Source organism: Pelecanus crispus, chromosome Z, assembly GCF_030463565.1.
Source record: "Pelecanus crispus isolate bPelCri1 chromosome Z, bPelCri1.pri, whole genome shotgun sequence".
Classification (NCBI taxonomy): Eukaryota; Metazoa; Chordata; class Aves; order Pelecaniformes; family Pelecanidae; genus Pelecanus; species Pelecanus crispus.
The window spans coordinates 57,683,170-57,701,083 of record NC_134676.1 but is presented as its reverse complement, the minus strand read 5'-3'; the positions used below and the strand labels follow the sequence as shown (position 1 = coordinate 57,701,083).

The following is a 17,914-nucleotide window of genomic DNA, read 5'->3' as shown; positions in this document are numbered from 1 at the left end:
TATATTAAAATTATGATGGAATGGCTGCATTTCTGATTCTCTTTCCTTCAGTAAACACAACGGTTTCTAATTCTACTTTTGGATTGCAGAATTCACAAAGCAGTAGAATTGATATTGCTGTGTCTAGTCTGAGATCTTACTTTCATGAAAAAGACCCTGGCTCTTTTACATTGTCTTTACATTCATATGTAAATGTTATGTATAACCGTGGCTACCTATTAGTAATGTTTCCATCATAAAGTTAGGGGGTGTTAGGTTAATCATTCGTGGTGGTGGGCTTTTGGATTTTCTTAAATTTCAAACATGGAAGAAGAAAAAAATGTTAGTGAAGACTTTGAGTGTTCTTTGTTTAAAAAAAAAGTCTCAAGGCCTTCAAATGTGAATTCAATAGTGGTACATGAATTTCAGTTTTAAAAATTACTAAGAAATGTTAGTGTTTTGAATATTTCTGGAAATATATAGTTTGCATTCAAGTGGAAATTTTTTACCATGTACATCCCCATTTTAGTAGGTAATGCAAAGAATTCTGAACAATTATAATGAAAATGTAAATACACAAGTAAAGAGCTTGGCATGCAAATGAAGAAAAGTATGACAATAAAGCTCTGTTTTATCCACAGAAAGAATACATTAAAGCTTTAGGCTTGACCGTCTCTTTAGGTGCTGTCCAGCTTCAGAAATTGTGCTGATTAAACTCTCCACATACACTTGAAAGGCTTCAACCACTGCTTAAAAGTTTTTTTTAAAAAAATAGGGGTTTCTAAAACCTTTTTTTAAAATACTTTTTTTTAAAAAAGGCTTCTTTACTCAACCACTTGTGCACAAGCCTACATAATAGCACCAGGCCTAAAGCCTGGGCTTTTGTACTTAAAAGAGAGTCAGCAGTTCAAGTCCTGTTTCCCAAACCAGCCTGCATGTAGACTAAACGCACAAGAGCTTGCAAGGATTTCTGTTGTGTGTTACTACTTTTTCACATACAACAGTATGATTGTGTGCTATTGGTGGGAATTGTTTCAAATTGAGTCTGAGGTTCTTTTGGATTTGAGCAGAGGCTGGATTTTTTTAATAATGCTTTACTGAAAGTGGATTTCAATATTCAGATTTCATTTTATTTCATGATTAAGAAAACAAAATGTTGAATCACAGGCTCACAGACTGGATGAGGTTGGAAGGGAGGTCATCTGGTCCAACCCCCCTGCTCAAGCAGGGCCACCTAAAAGCTGGTTGCCCAGGACCGTGTCCAGTCAGCTTTTGAATATCTCCAAGGATGGAGACTCCACAACCTCTCTGGGCAGCCTGTGGCAGTGCTCGGTCTCCCTCACGGGAAAGAAGTGTTTCCTGATGTTCAGACGGAGCCTCCTGTGTTTCGGTTTGTGCCCATTGCCTCTGGTCTTGTCACTGGGCACCACTGAAAAGAGCCTGGCTCCGTCTTCTTTGCACCCTCCCTGCGGGTATTTGTATACATTGATAAGATCCCCCTGAGCCTTCTCTTCTCCAGGCTGAACAGTCCCAGCTCTCTCAGCCTTTCCTCATATGTGAGATGCTCCAGTCCCATCCTAGTGGCCCTTCGTTGGACTCTCTCCAGTATGTCCATGTCTCTCTTGTGCTGGGGAGCCCAGAACTGGACACAAGTTCCAGTTCCACAAGTTCCAGTTGAAGCTTATTTTCTTCTTTCTTGCAGCCTTACCCACCTTTTATGCCTCGAAGACTCACAGGGCGCAGCAGATACCGATCACAGCAGCCTATACCACCACACCCTTACCATCCCAGCCTATTACCTTATGTGCTGTAAGTTCAAAGTACATTTGCTTCCGTGTAGGCTATTAAGATGTCATGTGACTTTCAACAAGAGCCTTGGGACTTTTTATGGTTGGACTCTACCAGAGAACAGGCATAGGTCAGCTGTCTCAGAGAGGAGGAAAACTTCCATTTCTGTGTAAATTTTTCAGGGTATTTTGAATAACATACAGCCTTAAGCAAGAAAAAATATAAGTGAACAATTTTGTCCAAAGTAGTTTTGTAGGTTTTTTGAGGCACAGTAGCCTCTTGTTTCTGAACTCTTCGTTAAATCTTCAACAAATTTTAAAACTTGGTTCTTAGCTACTCTTACAGAGGCATGGTTACACTGTGGGATAAAGTCCTAGGAGTCTTCGCTTATGGAGTAAATTCATTTGGTTTGGTTCTTAACGATGAAACACAAGAGTGGGAGCTTTCTGTGATGTGTTACTCTTTATTGGCTGAACTGCTAATCTGTTACAGCTGTTGGATTTCTGTTCTGCCTGTGATTAGCTGTTTCTGGACAATATGTGGGACAATTAACATTTAGGAATTATTAGTGTTATGGTAAACCCGCTGTGGGGGAGTTTCGGTATATGACGTGAGATTTATTACTCTTCTGTGTTCTGCTTTGGAAATAAGTATGAAACATTTGGAAAACAAAGATTATTTTCTGGTGGCAAAGGTGACATTGGCAAGGAAATAATCAAACATTGGCACCAGATCTGTAGTTTCTCTCTGCAATTGCAGATGTGGCATGAAAATGGCACCAGAAATCTGATGCAGTGAAGTTGTTCAACTTTGCATCTTGGAGTCTGAGAGTGCTGTCATAGCTTCTTGCCTGTCCATTGAGGACACAATGTGGCACAGTAATTCCCAAATACTTCAGTGGGATTTTAGTATATTTTAGTGCTGTGAATTTGTGACTTCTATGTGTGTGCATTAAGTTCTGACCCACAGGACTATCTTAGGGGATAAAAATACCTGTTGAATATAAAACCAGAAAAACATCTCTCTTGCCTCTCTATCTGAAGAGATTCTGCTTTGTCCAGCATCACAGTATATGAGAAAGTGAGTTTGTGCTTGCCCTCAGTATGGAAGTCCAGTAGCATATCCTATTTATCTTCACTGTGTGTTTTAGGCTTACAAAAGTTTCAAGGCTTTTATATTGGAGAGCTAAGTGAACTTAGGATTTCTTATCTTTGTTGATATTTTATCCACTTATAGAAATAAAACATTAAAACCAGAACGTCAGTTCATTGTCAGTTTTAGCTCTCCATAATCTGTGATATAGTTTTTGTAATAATGCTGAGCCTGGTTGGAAGTATCAGTTGAGACATGCATGCAATTAAAAAGGCAGCACTCAGTATCAAAAAGTGGCAGAATTAGCTTTTTCATTTGACTCTTTCACTTCAAATGTCTGTTCTTGACTTCAAACAACATTTTTACCAGTTCTTACAACCTGTTGATTTGAGAGGGATCAATAAGGTAACTTCACCTCTGCCAGATGTTTCTGTGCTTTCCTTCAGCAAGATGCTGAACCTTATCATTGTTTGCTCTCATGGTAGATCAATGCTCCCAGTGCCACCTGCAGTTGGACCAGCTTTCAGCTTTGAGTTGGATGTGGAAGATGGAGAGGTAGAAAACTATGAGGTTGGTGTGTGAACTACAACTACCTTTAAAAAACAGATGTTAGCTCAAGCAGTAGATAAAATTTCATTACATTTTGCTTTTAATCCTGCTTTTGTCTTTCAAATAAATGTAATGACTGTGAAGACAGAATCCAGAAACCATCTTTTCAGATTTTTTTGCAATACCGGATATTAGAAGTGCTTAGCATTATTTTTTGTCAATAGCTCTTTCCCAGAATCCACCCTTCAAACCTAGTAATCATTAAATTGTTCAGCTTTTATGTTCTACATACTCTTCTCCTTTTGAATTTTAATTGATTTTAAATATCAAACAGAAGTGAAGCACTTTAAAAAGAACAGGGTGAGTTACTGGTTTTATGTGCGTAACTTTGCAGAATAGTGTTAATACAGAATAGTGTTAATGTCATAGGATTAATTAATCTAAACGTAATATTTACGAAACTGCCTTACTGCCTTTTCTTCTTGGCCCTCAGGAGGGTACAGTAATTCACATCTATAGATGTAGCACCCTCTTTAATATACTAGGTAATTATGGGGCAGTCCCAGCCGTTGTGTCTTTGCTGGTTCTGAGAGTATTGGATTCCATTCGATTTCTCTTCAGACAGCCATCATCAACCCTTACTTTTGCATCTCTTTGCCTGTGCTCCCCTTAAGACTTCTGTGTAGTTGCTTATTTTCGGTTTGACAATGAGCACTTCTGTAATAACTTCTGTGATAGTTCAGAAGCAGCATCATCTTATTTCTGAGAATTTGGGCCCTAGGTTTGACAGTATTAGAAATCTCTTTGTGATGGTACCATTTGCAGCTTTCACCAAGTCTTTTAACTTTTCTATGCCTTGGTTCTCCATCATGTTTATAGTGATATTTTTCCTAGGTCCTTTATGAAGGAGTGCAAGTTACATACATGACAGAGTGTAAATTATTTACATGAGAGGCTTTTAGTTGCAATGTTGACTTACAGAAAACGATCATAGAATTTAACAAAAAAAAGTGCTTAAAGTTTGACAGGATATATTTGTTTTCCAGATTCAGGATAAAATCTCCATGTTTCAGTTCAGCTAACCCAAGGTGTGGAGTGGGAATCAGAACCTGTCCCATTACATTTTTAGTTTCTCTCACAAGACCAGGCTCAAGGAAGGAAATTTTTTGATGATTTTTTCTGGTTACCAGCACCATGAATTTCATAGTGGGGTGAGGAATCCTTCAGAAGCAAAATACTTACCAATCTGTGCATGCAGCCACAGGACTAATTGGAATTTGGGTCCTGCAGGTTCTGAAATCCCAAAGAGAACATCTTACATAATTAGAAAGATAGTTGAATTCTGAAAGACTTTACGTGGGGCTTTTGTTGTAGGGGAGAACTAAGGTTCTAAACATTTCATGATAGAAGGGTGTTTTGTGCTACCAGCTGGGGTAGTGAGGTGTAATGGCAGCCCCACCTCTAGTGGAACCAGAGCCTGTTTGAGCAGTGAATTTTTAAATGTCCAGTTTCCATGTCTTGCAGGCACTGCTGAATTTGGCAGAACGTTTGGGAGAAGCCAAACCACGAGGATTGACAAAGGCGGACATTGAACAGCTGCCATCCTACAGGTTCAATCCGAACAACCACCAGTCAGAACAGACGCTGTAAGTGCATTGGTCTCTTTCAAATGTCCATAATTTACATGGCTATATTTTAATTTCTTTAACTTGCAGCCTCAGCTAGGCTGGAAGGGCTTTAAAAACAGTCATGTCGGTAAACAGTGTAATTTTCTTCTTTTTCTTGGATTGCTTTTCAGATCAAATACTATTTATCCTTATTTTAAAAATTCTATCTACTCTCACATCATTTAGCTATGTTTCAATTCAGTTCCTCAGCCTTTAAAAAATTGAAATAGAAGAAGGGTGTTCTAGGTTTTGTTCAGCATACTCGACATCAAAGTGACATTGCCAACTTGGAATTTAGCCTGTGTTAAAATAGCTTCAAGTGTTGGAAGTTTCAAGTGCTCCTGGTAGAGCTTGGTCAGAGTGCATCTTCTTATTTTTAAAAACCATTAACTTACTGTTTGAAAGATCTGCACAACCAAGTGGAAAGGGCAGTATAGAAATGAAGGTAGTTGAAGTGACTTGGTACCAAATGCTGTCTAATGTTTGAACTTCAGTGTAAGGATTTTTCACTGGTACTCCAGTTTCAGTGACCCCCAGTGTGACTTAGTGTCAGTAGGGAGTGAACTTTATAGATTATTATCTCCATCATTTTGCATTTTGATTAAATGTCTGTTCTGTTGGTTGGGTCTGTGAACTCCTGTGAGCAGGAGCACTTGCTTTATGATTTGAAAGCATAGAAAAAAAACCCACAACAGCAGTTCTCAGTTTATGTTGTCGCACTACACATCTTCAATACCTACAGATATAGGTAACTGTAGCTACCAAGGGGTAAAAGAGCTACCATGTTGCAGTCATAGCTGTAGAGTTTTTGTATGTAATGTGTATTGTTGTTTTTACATAGCAGATACATTTGAACTTCGTCGTCTTTTTTAGGTGTGTGGTGTGCATGTGTGATTTCGAGTCAAGGCAGCTACTTAGAGTCTTACCCTGTAACCACGAGTTCCATGCCAAGTGTGTCGATAAATGGCTGAAGGTAAAAAAAAAAAAATTCCTGTCTTGTAGGGAATTCATTCTGTAGTTTGGGGGGAGGGGTGGGGGTATTTTGCTGTTCCACTTCATTTCATCTTGTTTCATGTTTCTAATACTTAGGCTAGAAATGCCGACAGAGTGGAAGCACTGCCTACTTAACGATATTTTTCTAACTACTGATGAAGGAATTTTCTTTATAATCTTTGTAATACAGAATAATTAATATGAAGAGAATTACTTTCATTGACAGATCTTACTGTATTTTCCATTTGCACGAAACAATGACTGTGAATTCAAGTAATCTGTGAAATTAAAGAAGACTTGAAAACAAAAAAGTAACATAACAGTATAGAAAGTATGAACTAGAGTTTCTGTGATGATGGTGGCTTTAACTGTTTTACATACACTGCATAGCAAGAATGAGTACTAATACCTTCCTCCCCCACTTTGCTATTAACGTTAGGTTCTGGGGCAATTAAATTGTGTTATGTGTGTACATATATGGGTATGCATATATATATAAATGTAATACATACAAATAGAAATTGTAGTTTTACAAAATTATGATATACCCTTCCAAGAGAATTTGAGCAGAAAAGAAAGGATCTAGAATCGGGGCAGCCCAGTAAGAGGGCAGAGAAAATAGCAGCACTACAGAAGGTGTGAAGAACAGGAAATACAAATAAGTAGATGATGATACACAGACATCTTTACAAGCTGCATTAGCCAGATCTACTGCCAGCAAGGCACTGACCCCCATCTTGCCTCACCTTTTTTTGGTATTTTATTCTATTCAGCTTTAGTTTAATCTATGTGTAGTCTGTTCTGTAGAACATTTGAAACTGCAATGATCCTATGTTAATACAGAATACAGTCCCTAGAGAATTATGGATGGTGTCTGTTGTTTCAGAAAAAGAAATAAAAACCCCTTGCCTTTATGGCTTCATAAAAGCAAGAGAAAATGTGTATCTTAGGCATACACTAAAATATTCAGTGCGGAGAATGAAAAAATTAATTAATAGAAAAATTAATACTGAGAGTATTCTTTTGGCTAACAAGGTATCAAGAATAATGAGAAGGATTTTTAAAACTGGGATATGAAATTGCTCTTGGGCCACAGTACATACAGTAGTCTAAGGCTTCTACAAAATCTAAGGCCAGTGTAAATGTTCCCCCAGCAATGCTTATAACTTTCAGTAGAATTGGTGTCCTTCAGTATCTGAATCCATGTGCATACTTGAGAATCAGCAAGAGTAAACACCTGTTTGTTTTATTGTCAGATTAAAAAAACACCCCCCCATAATATTTTCAATACATCTATGCTAGATGTATGCTGTTTTATTCAGTAACTGGTAATTAAGAGTAGATTATATCTATTCAAGTGGTATTCTCCAGTGTCCCCCTACTCCTCAGGAGGAGTGTTCACAGTAGATTTGTCCAGTCTTTTCATTGCATGAAACTTTGTAAGTCATTTGTGCTGTGGACAAAGTATCCAGAAATAGTATTCACTCCATTTTATGAAAAAAGAACTAAGACCATTTGACACAAGCCCATGAGATAGTGGATGCTATAGGCCTATATAGTTCAAATTGCTTGTATAGATTTTAAAAGAGACAGCTCTTTCCAGGCTACTAATGCAAAAAAAATATACCTCTGATTCATAGAGCCCCTGATCTGCAGATTGCTGGAAGTTAGAAGAACATGTCAGGGAAGTATCATGCATGCTTGCCCTGTTCTTACCTGACATTGGTCTCAAGAGTCAGACAAATATGTTAAATTAAGCTTTTTGGGGACTCAGTGTGACAGTTCTACAGTTAGATTTTTTTTTCTACTTTCAACTGGTAGTGACCTAGCAATTGAATTCAGAACAGCAAAGTGAAAAAATCAGATTTAGTTTAGTCTTTATTTTCATAATCGTAGATGTACTGTAGTAGTGGTGAAACAGCTTTTTTCTGATGTTCTTGTCCCAGCTTAGAAACTATTTTCTAACAGATCTTCAAGTGTGGTATTTTCTAAAGGTTGTCTTCTCATAGAAAAACTCTATGAGCATAAGAGTGTCAGCTGGGTGGGGGAATGAGGTGAAAGACATGCAATCTAAACCTAAAGGGGGTGCAGTTATACCCACTGAAAACTGCTTGTATTGACATCATGCATTCCAGAGCTGGATGCAAAATAAGCTAGACAAGGTTAAAGCATCGTCATGTAGGATTGCTAAGGCGATGTATTTACACCATGTGGGTTTAGTTACACTGGTACTAACATGGTGTATGGAAATAAAGATTATTTTGCTTTGCAAACTGTAACAACTTACCTGTAACACCAGCCTATTTTAGTTACAGCCTCATATCTGGAAGTGAGGATAACTGGAAGATATTTTGGGCCGTAGTTTTGCTTCTGTCCATTCCTTTATGTATTTGACAAGTTGTTTTATATATTGATAGTATAATTATGTCCACTTAATTTACATCATCCAGCCAACATGTTGATAAATTCCGCAAGGGAAGGTAAAAATCGTAGCTTTCAGTACTTGTAACTTTTTCCCACAAGATAAAAAAAGAAAGAAGTTACTACTTTGTCCCTGTGTTTTACTGATTTAATCTTGTCTCTTCGAAGAAAGTATTTGCTATCTAGGAATATCTCTAGAACTAGTTCTAGAGCTATGGAGTCAAGTTGATTCTTTTTAAGTTTCACCATGTTGTTAGTGAAACATTTAAATAAGAGGTTAGTAATCCAATCTGATTATTTAAAAGAAAAATCCTTATTCCACTGCCTATTGGTGATGATGGAGCAAAAAAAAGGTATCTAAGAAAGTTTTGTGGCCTGTCATTGCATTAAAGGTTTGATCTGCCCTGCTGGTATAATGCTATGTACAGTACCACCTTTTTAGGTAGCGTGAGCAAGTGAGAGGAAATGTTCTGTTACAGTGCATTAGGTTGCCCACTTTAATTTATACTTCCCTGGTTAAGCAAGGTTAAAGACTTGTGAAAGAACATGTAATACAGTGGAGGAAACAGAATTAACAAAAGGGAGGTTATCCTTTTGCTTTCCACAGTATTGTCAACTCTCATATTTCACAATATTTGGTTATTTCTTAATATCCTAAATCCTTTAGTCAAATATGAACACATGAGAAATCTGTTCTTTTGTAATGTAAGAGTTAGTCATCATTCCCCAGGACAGCTTGAAAACATGACCTGTCTTCACCCTGAGGGTTTAGAACCAGATAACAAGGAAAATTTGCCTTTATATTTAACGTTCTGATAGGAAATGCTGTATTATATATGAGAAAAGACAAACTAACTGTAGTTTAACTTGGTTCTGATGGACTAACACCAAAGTAGTGCAATGCTTCCTAGAGGATTCTAGTTACCCTATAGATTCATTATTCTAAATGCAGTTCACTTCAGCTAAAAATGTCTATAAAATACAAAAAAATAAATTGGTTAGTTCATTGTGCAGCTCTCTCTCCTTACAGTACAAAAAGTAAGTTTGCCTGAAAGAGTGGCTAGTTAGAAGGTCAATATTACAATATTAAGTCCACCTTACTCACCTTTTTGCACCAAAGAATCATGTTAAATGCCAGGAAGGGGGAATGAATTTCATGAAAGGCACAAGAATGCGACTAAATTTAAAACAGATGTTCCTGCAGGATCTTGAAAAGTTACTTAAAAAGCAGTGCTGCAGTGTCCATGAGTATTCATTTTGTTCTGGCACAGAGGATTTATTTCTGCAGTTCCTATTGGGAAATTAATTCCCACTGAATGCTCTGTTTCATGCTACAAATGGTAGATATTTAATTATTTGTCTAAGTGAATACCTCTTGATTCATTAATCCATTTAATTTTGAAAAACATGCCTTTTTATTTTAAAAATTGTATTAGCTGAAATTATATCCAGAATAATGCAAGTACAAAGTAATGACCAAGTAATGGCATTGTCCTTTAAGTAATTTCAAAACTGCTACTGAAAGAGCAAGAAATAAAATTTGAATTGATTCTGCAATTCATGCTTTACAAAAACTATAAAGGAATAAAAAAAAACCAATATAAATTATAAAACAGTAGTAACACTAGTAATTGACGGAAAAAATATACCCTCATTTTAACTTGCATTACTAAATAATTTTTTTCAGTAATAACTTGTTACTTTCATCAGCATTTATTGTTTGGATTTGAAATTCGTGGCAATGATTTCTGAACTCTGGTCTGCAGAGCCACATTTCTTGATGCTCTCACTTGTATTTTTATTGAAAAATTTGGCTACCGTAGAAAAACTTGGAGTTAACGGTAGTTGGTCCTGCAATTTGGGGAACTACAAAATACAGAATTTGGGGCAGGGAAGAGTTCTTTTCACTCTGCCCTTTGCAAAGGAAATGCTTTACCACAGATTTTACATATTTGTTTTGGGCTTTGTCTCATCATTTGCTAAAATGAAATTAGCCTTCATTTGAAAAGGGGAATGAGAAGGCAGAAATACTTTCCCAGTAGGTTAAGGAATGTTACTTCTCATCTGTCTTATCTTTTTAAGGAAACGATGAAAGTAAAAGAGTCACAGGACATATTTTCAGGGAGTGCTTTACTGAAGGGCTAAATTTGGACCTGCTTGTGTGTGTTACTTGAATATCTCTTTTGCCAGGTCATCTTCTCTCTTTTTTTTTTTTTTCCTCCTTTCTCTTTATTAAAACCCCTTTTCTTTTTCCCTAGTCTGCTTTCAGCTTTGTCCAAGTCTATAGGATGGGTTTCTGTGAGAATAACTGAATAAACAGGGTATGAAGAGATATGATCCCTGAACAGTAAAGCTTGTGACAACATAACACCCTCATATAAGACATTTATTTGCAGTCCAAGGTTGCTAGTCTGGTTTTGATGGGTTTCTCTGCAGCACACAGTACAGCTTCTTAGTTGCATCCATCTGATTGCAATATACTATAACTATGAATCTGCATTAATAAAACCACCATCACTTAGATAAAGTATAATTTGCTGTTTTGCTTTATCTTTAAAGATAAAAGGCACAGGTGGGTTGGTTTTTTTTTTGTAAACACAATTTTGAATTGACAAACTTGTCACACCACTCTAATATAACCAAATAAACTAAAAAAAAAGGCATAAGCACACTTTGTCTTCTCTTGTTTTGAGTATTCGTGAATTGCTTTTCAGTACTCAAGGGCTGAAGGTAGCATCCTCATTATGGACACAGATGTTCAGTGTCATCTACAGATTACCTTAACAATGTATTTGTCAGTACAGTAAATCCTCTCTTGTTTCTGGTTTTACAGGCAAATCGTACCTGCCCAATTTGTAGAGCTGATGCTTCGGAAGTGCATCGTGATTCAGAATGACCAATCTTAATAGCACAAATCTGGTTTGGGTGTTCCTGGTCACATGTATATATGAACTGTCTATTGAACTTACCCATGTGGCTTCCAGCCTACCCTTTATACAAAAGGGTCAATGGACCTTACTTTGCACTGTGTGACTTAATCAATTACAAAGCTTATATAACTAGTCTTCACAGTTACAGGATTGTTATACTAACAGTGTGATTGGAACTCCAAAGATTTTTTTTTTTAGCTTAATTTTGTGTGTGCACTAACATTCCCTGGTTTTTGTGTGATCATTCCGAGTGTTGCTGCGAGATTACTGTGGATGTGATCTTTTAGCATGTGCTTTTATATAAAAGAAAAAGGAAAAAAAAAAAAGTGGTAGCTCCAAACAATATAGCAATCTACCTTATGTAGAGCCTTCAGATACTGTGAGTGGGAATGAATGGTGCGAACATGTGTGTGTGTTTGTGAGAGGATGCGTGAAGCGTGCTTGTTGACTGAGTGTGCATGTGTGTTTGAGAACCTATATACCAGCATGTACTGAGAACGTATGTGTGTAGTAATAACTATGCTGCAATGTATAATCTTGTGTGTTATTTAAACAGTACTAGTACTGTACACTGGTTCCTTTCCTTGTGTTTGCAGTTGCACACTGAATGCGATGGGTGCAGCAATTACAGACATTTAGTATTTCCTCCCCAATGTACTTACAGGTATAAAGAACCTTCTACCTACTATTGAAAGAGCTGTTATGCTTCCCTTTCATTGGAGGCTTTAAATGTGTACCACTAAAGAGTGCATACATGAGTAACCTTGGAGTTGTTAGCATATGTTACAAAGTCTGGATTTTTACATGGCTGATTTACAAGTTATTTTTATCAGTGTAAAGTTGCAGTATCGCACAAATCATTTAGCAATATTAATATTTTCAGTTGCTAATACGAATATCAATGCTTTTCTGTTCTCCTTTTAAATTTTTTTAGCTGGGTTTGTCAGTTATGTGCTTCTTCCATGAAAGGAAGTAGAAAGGACACTGAGGGTCTTATGCAACAGCTCTTCACTTTTGGCCATTGTACTTGCTAAGGTCATAATCTTTTAGCTCATAAACATTGGCTTTAATCACATACATTCGTTGTCATTTACAAGGGATTTTGTATACAACTAAAATAACTTGTAAAAGGTTACAATTTTATTCCTGCAACTTCATGAATAAAATAAAATTTTTAGCATTTTCTCAGAGAAGTAGAAGTTCTGATTTTTTTAATTGTATCACAAGAGAAGGTGATTTTTGGTCACTAACTGCAGGATTCAGTTGCCCTTATGCTGCTTCTTGCCCTTCCGTACTTCATGATGGGTGTAATATGAAGAAGGAGCTCCCTAGCTTTTTGCAGTCAAGTTCTCACAGTGCTCCACTATAGGAGAAAGTTGGAACACCTTCCAGAACAGTGCTGTGAAACAGGAGGTGATAACCTCTATTCCAGTGCTCTGAATAATGTTTCATTTGGGCTATTGAAAAAAAATTAGCTTCGTTTATAACATTCAGACTGTTAACATCTTCACTAAGTTCCAGCAAAATATTTAGGTCTACATATACTATAGTTATTCAAAGGATGCACTTTTTGTAACAAAATAAGTCTTCTCTTAAAATCAGTGTCATAACTTTGGTTGCAGCAGCACAAGTGGCACAATTAGCAATATTGCTGCAACTTGCTGCCAGTTTCAGCTTTAAGTTTATCATTTCTGATGCTTTGTATGCTGCTGTGCTTTAGTATCAGTTATAATTTCAAACAGTGTTCAATGTTCTCCATGTTGATTTTCCTCTTGGAAGATTCTACAGACCAGTCACAGCTCTTGTTGCAGATAAAACAAAAGCACAATTTTGCCCTATTTCAGATGCTCTTCCCTCTGTTCAGTTAGGCAGGTAGTTCTGAAAAACAGTGAGTCCTTCCATACCTATCCATACTTAAGAACACTAAATAAGTAAAAGTGCTGTTACGTCAACTTCAAAATATTAGAATTTCTCCTCTCTTCCAGTGGAGTTAAAGAATAGGCTTTTCACAATAACACCTAGTGGGTTAAATTACATGTAATAGAATTTATTTTTTTAACAAATAAAATCATGTTGTTTAAAAAGCATATGCCACATATGTCTTACAAAACTTAGGCTCTTTTATATAGCTGAAGAAGAAAAAATGTACAGATTTAAGCATAACTAACACTACTATGCTCAGTATTCAGTTCAAAGCATGGAAGGAGGGCACTTTTTCTAAGCTAGACACAAATGAACAAGACACGTTCTTCTGAGGCCAAGAGAAAGTAGTCCTTTTTCTAGAATTGGAGAAACCTTGATGTGTGATGTCCCTTTTTCCCCAGTAAAACTCTGTGAGGCAGTGGGAAATCTAGGAGTTGGGGGTCTAAGTTTGTAAAATCCTGAAATTAATTGTTGCACTCTTATGGCTCATCTCTTCTGGAATGGTTCTTTCGTTTGCATGGGACTCTTGCAGATGTATGTGGACTTGCTTCCTGCGGTTAGTGTGTGTAAACAGCGCACTTGCATATGTTCTGAATCAGCTCAGACAAGCTACAACCAAGTCCTCTCTGTTGTGGCTGTCAAGGGAGGGGGATTCATGTTCAGCTGTTAACTGCCATGTGTTATGCACATCTGTGTGTAATTCCACAGCCTGCCGTGGTGCCTGGCAGCACCTGAATTCAGCAAGACTTTTTTTATGTTCATTGTCTTTCTGCCATCACCGGGCTCCTTCTTCTCAAAAAAAAAAAAAAAAAAGTAAGATGTTTGCTTTATCATATTGGCACTGCTGTGTTTTTTGCATAAACTGTCAATTTAATTTGACATTTTAGTGGGTATCAAGGCCTACAGATAATTCCAATGTCTCATTTTGTGTCTTTCTTTACAAAAAAATTAAAGCCTTTTGTTTTATGTCATTATGTACAGACTCTTGAATGTGATTTCACAGCTGTTAACACATTGTGTAATACTTGGGATGAGATTTACCAACCTCTTTAATTTTAATTGTAGAAAACACATTTTTCACTGAGTTATCTTTGGGCCTTTGTAAAAACTGTGTTTTTTTTCTTTGGTACATTGTTACCTCATTTTGCTACTTGTGTTTCAGATTTGCTAATGATTATGAAAGCTTATGGGTTTTGTTGGAATCATGTTTTGTCAAGTGTTTTCTTTAAATCATACTATGTTGTATCATTTAACACGTAGTTTTAAATGTATTATAAATATCTGTAACCAAATCATTTGAAGGCTTGATAAATTTTTAACAAAATTTGTACATTTTTTATGAGAGTTACTAGTAATGCTTTACTAGGTAGTGCAATGAATTTTTATTTTTAATCCCTGTGCCCAATTTTGGAGTTGAGAGAGTTGTTCAGTAATAAATGTATGATGTACACTTACACAATTTTGTCCCGTTCTTTCTCTTACTCTGCATATTTCTGTGCATGATTATGCAACTCTAGATATTGGCAACAGATGCTTGCATTGTAGGGGTAAGTTTTGCCACCTTAATTGCAGTGCATGACAGACTTTTTTAAATCTACTTTGAGATATCATAATAAAATATGAAATGTTGTATCATATTTTTGAAAGTGTAAAATAACAATAATTCATAGAACTCAAAGCCTTGCCTAAAAGATCAGCTTTCTAAAGATGTTACTTAGTCAAAGGAAAATTTGCAGGGATGGAGGTGCTCCTTAGACATACTGTTTGCACTGTGTGTCAGCTGAAGATGTGTTACACTTTGCAGTGCCCTAACAGTGGTAAGAAACGCATCCTGAGTTAAGGATGAAACTGAATTATAAGGATTTTGATTAGCCAGGGTCACACAAGAAACTGGTGGTGAAACCAAAAAGAAAAAGTTGTTTGGTTTTGTTTTTAATGAGATGATGTAAACTAAGTTATCACGTAATTATTTAAAAGGCTTTCATTTACACAGGGCATTTAATAGCTTCATCAATAGCAGGTGTTCTTGGTACTTGAATATGTTTGAAGATCCATTGATGCTTTGAGAATCCTTATGCAAAGATTCATAAACATGTCTTTTGGATCTATAATCCTGGATAACAACTAGTTTTCCCTCTTTATACAGCAGATGTTAATTATTAATTAAACTTGAAAATGGACAGTGCTGCCAGTAGTATTTGCAAAGCTAAGGTACTGGGCTGCCCAGCTTCAATGATGATAGGGGAACTTAGAAGTACTGGTGACTGGCTTAGAGCCTGTACCAGCAAGGCCCTGAGAGTAGAGCAGGGATTCCATGTAAAAAAAGATCATAGAAAATCTCGAATTGGAAGGGACCCATAAGAATCATTGAGTCCAACTCACTGCACCTCGCAGGACTACCTGAAACTAAACCATGATCCAGACACTCCTTGAACTTGAAACAGGCTTCGTGCTGTGACCACTTCCCTGGGGAGCCTGTTCCAGTGACCCACCACCTTCTCAGTGAAGAAACTTCCCCATGTCCAGTCTGAACTTCCCCTGGTACAGCTTCATTCCATTTTCTCGTGTCCTGTTGCTAGTCACCAGAGAGAGGAGATCAGCACCTCCCCCTCCACTGCCCCCCTTGAGGAAGTTGTAGGCTGCGATGAGGCCACCCCTCAAGCCTTCTCTAAGCAGCACAAACCAAGTGACCTCAGCCTCTCCTCTTAAGTCTTGCCCTCGAGACCTTTCACCACGTTGGTTGCCTTCCTCTGGATGCATTCTAATAGTCTGATGTCCTTCTTATACTGAAGTGCTGAAAACCACACAGTACTTCAGGTGGGGCCGCACAGATGCAGTGTACAGCAGGGCAATCACCTCCATTGACTGGCTAGCTATGCTGTGCTTGGTGCACCCCAGGAGACAGTTGGCCCTTTGGGCTGCCAGGGCACACTATTGACTCATATTCAACTTGCCATCAGCCCGGTCTCCGAGATGTCTTTCTGCAGGGCTGCTCTCCAGCCTCTTGTCCCCCTGTTTGTATGTATAACCAGGATTACCCCTTCCCAGGTGGAGAATCCAGCACCTGGTCTTGTTAAATTTCATACAGTTGGTGATTGCACAGCTCTCTAGTCTATCCAGATCTTTGTAAGGCCTCTCTACACTTGAGCAAGTCTGCAGCTCCTCCTAATTTGGTATCATCAGCAAACTCAATGTACATTTGACTCCTGCATCCAGATCATTTATGAAAACATTAAAGAGCACTGGCCCTAAAACAGCCCTGCAGAACCCCACTAGTGACAAGATGAACCTAAGCAAAGCTGACATAAGCTTAGCTGCTGCCTCTGCACCAGCATTTTGTCCATTTCCCTCAGGCCACTATTCCTTGCCAGCACCAGCAAATATATATGTACTGCAAACAACTTCTGAGGTGCAGCACCAACCTGTGTGAGATTCTGAGCACAGGTTATACCCAGGCAGCAGCCAAATCTGTAATTCATGTGAGCTGTGCTGAATTAGGCAGTGCTCCCAGCAACAGAAAACTAATCTTTTTTGCAACAGAGTTCATCTAAACTCACTGTGCACTATGTGTACAGACTGTACAGTTTTTACTGTAGCAGGGACATGTTTTGTAGCATATCACAGTATTTGTACAACCAGGAGACTTTTGGCAGAAAGCCAGCTGATCCCTAGGCAGCTTCCTGCTGTATGTTTCCATGCAAAAGAAAGGATGATGTTTGACTGTTTGACTGGAAGCTTCTGCATGGGAAAGTAAAGCTCAGAAAGCATGGCAACTAGTAGGCAAAGGGCCAAGTCTGTTTGCCTTGCCAAGCAGTCTTCTCACTGCCAAATCTGTAGATTTCCTGCCTTTGTTTCCCGTTGAGTATACTGTTCTTTTCCTGTCCCCAACAGAACCATTTTCAAAACCTAAATCCCTTGATCTTGAAAAAAATACCCAGCTAAACTCCAGGCATTCTATAAATCTGAGTAGCATGTACCTTGTAACCCAGCAGTTGTCCTTAATTTTGGCCAGCAGTGAAGTTCTCTTCCTCCCCAACATCTCTCATCTTGCTTCCTTGGAATATATAGAGCTCTCCATTCCTTGCAAACATAGTGTTTATGAACCTATGTCTTGTTTCACTAGGATATCTTCATACAGTACTTTGTTGGAAGCAATCACTACACTTCTTGCAAGCTGGCCAGCTTGTAGCCTCAGTAACCACTATGAGTCCAGACTTCCTGTCTTTGCAGGTATAAGCAGGAAAGCACTGATCAGAAGCTACTATATCCTATGTCATCCATGCAGCTACCGAACTCTTAGGGTGGTAGCCTGAGCAAGTATGTGTCTATTTGAAAAATATTACATACTCTGTGTTATCTATGTATTCTTTTGCAGCCTTGTTGCTCTACACCATTGTCAAAGTAGGATTTTTAACTTGGGTTGTCACATCTCTTTGTCCGATCCTCTTGTAGCAAGGTCAGCAAAATAGGGGCCATCTAGCAGCCTGTCTCAGTTGTTATCAAAGCTGGACACTGGGGTACCATGCAAGGTTTTATCAAGAACTTTCTATATCAAACCATGGGCAGGGATTA

The 17,914-nt window shown here is 37.8% G+C and overlaps 1 protein-coding gene across 4 annotated transcripts in view; it reads left to right on the top strand.

The window, feature by feature from the left end:
* The window catches only part of RNF38 (ring finger protein 38), a 144,163-nt gene extending 129,407 nt beyond the window's left edge, over window positions 1–14,756 (top strand). For all 4 annotated transcript variants that reach the window (XM_075726975.1, XM_009487121.2, XM_075726977.1 and 1 more), the window contains 5 exons: window positions 1,682–1,788; window positions 3,345–3,429; window positions 4,933–5,054; window positions 5,949–6,048; window positions 11,323–14,756. In XM_075726975.1, the coding sequence (XP_075583090.1) occupies window positions 1,682–1,788; window positions 3,345–3,429; window positions 4,933–5,054; window positions 5,949–6,048; window positions 11,323–11,385 (477 nt within the window). In that variant the 3' untranslated portion in view covers window positions 11,386–14,756. The remainder of the gene's footprint in view (window positions 1–1,681; window positions 1,789–3,344; window positions 3,430–4,932; window positions 5,055–5,948; window positions 6,049–11,322) is intronic.
* Window positions 14,757–17,914: the final 3,158 nt, after the last annotated feature.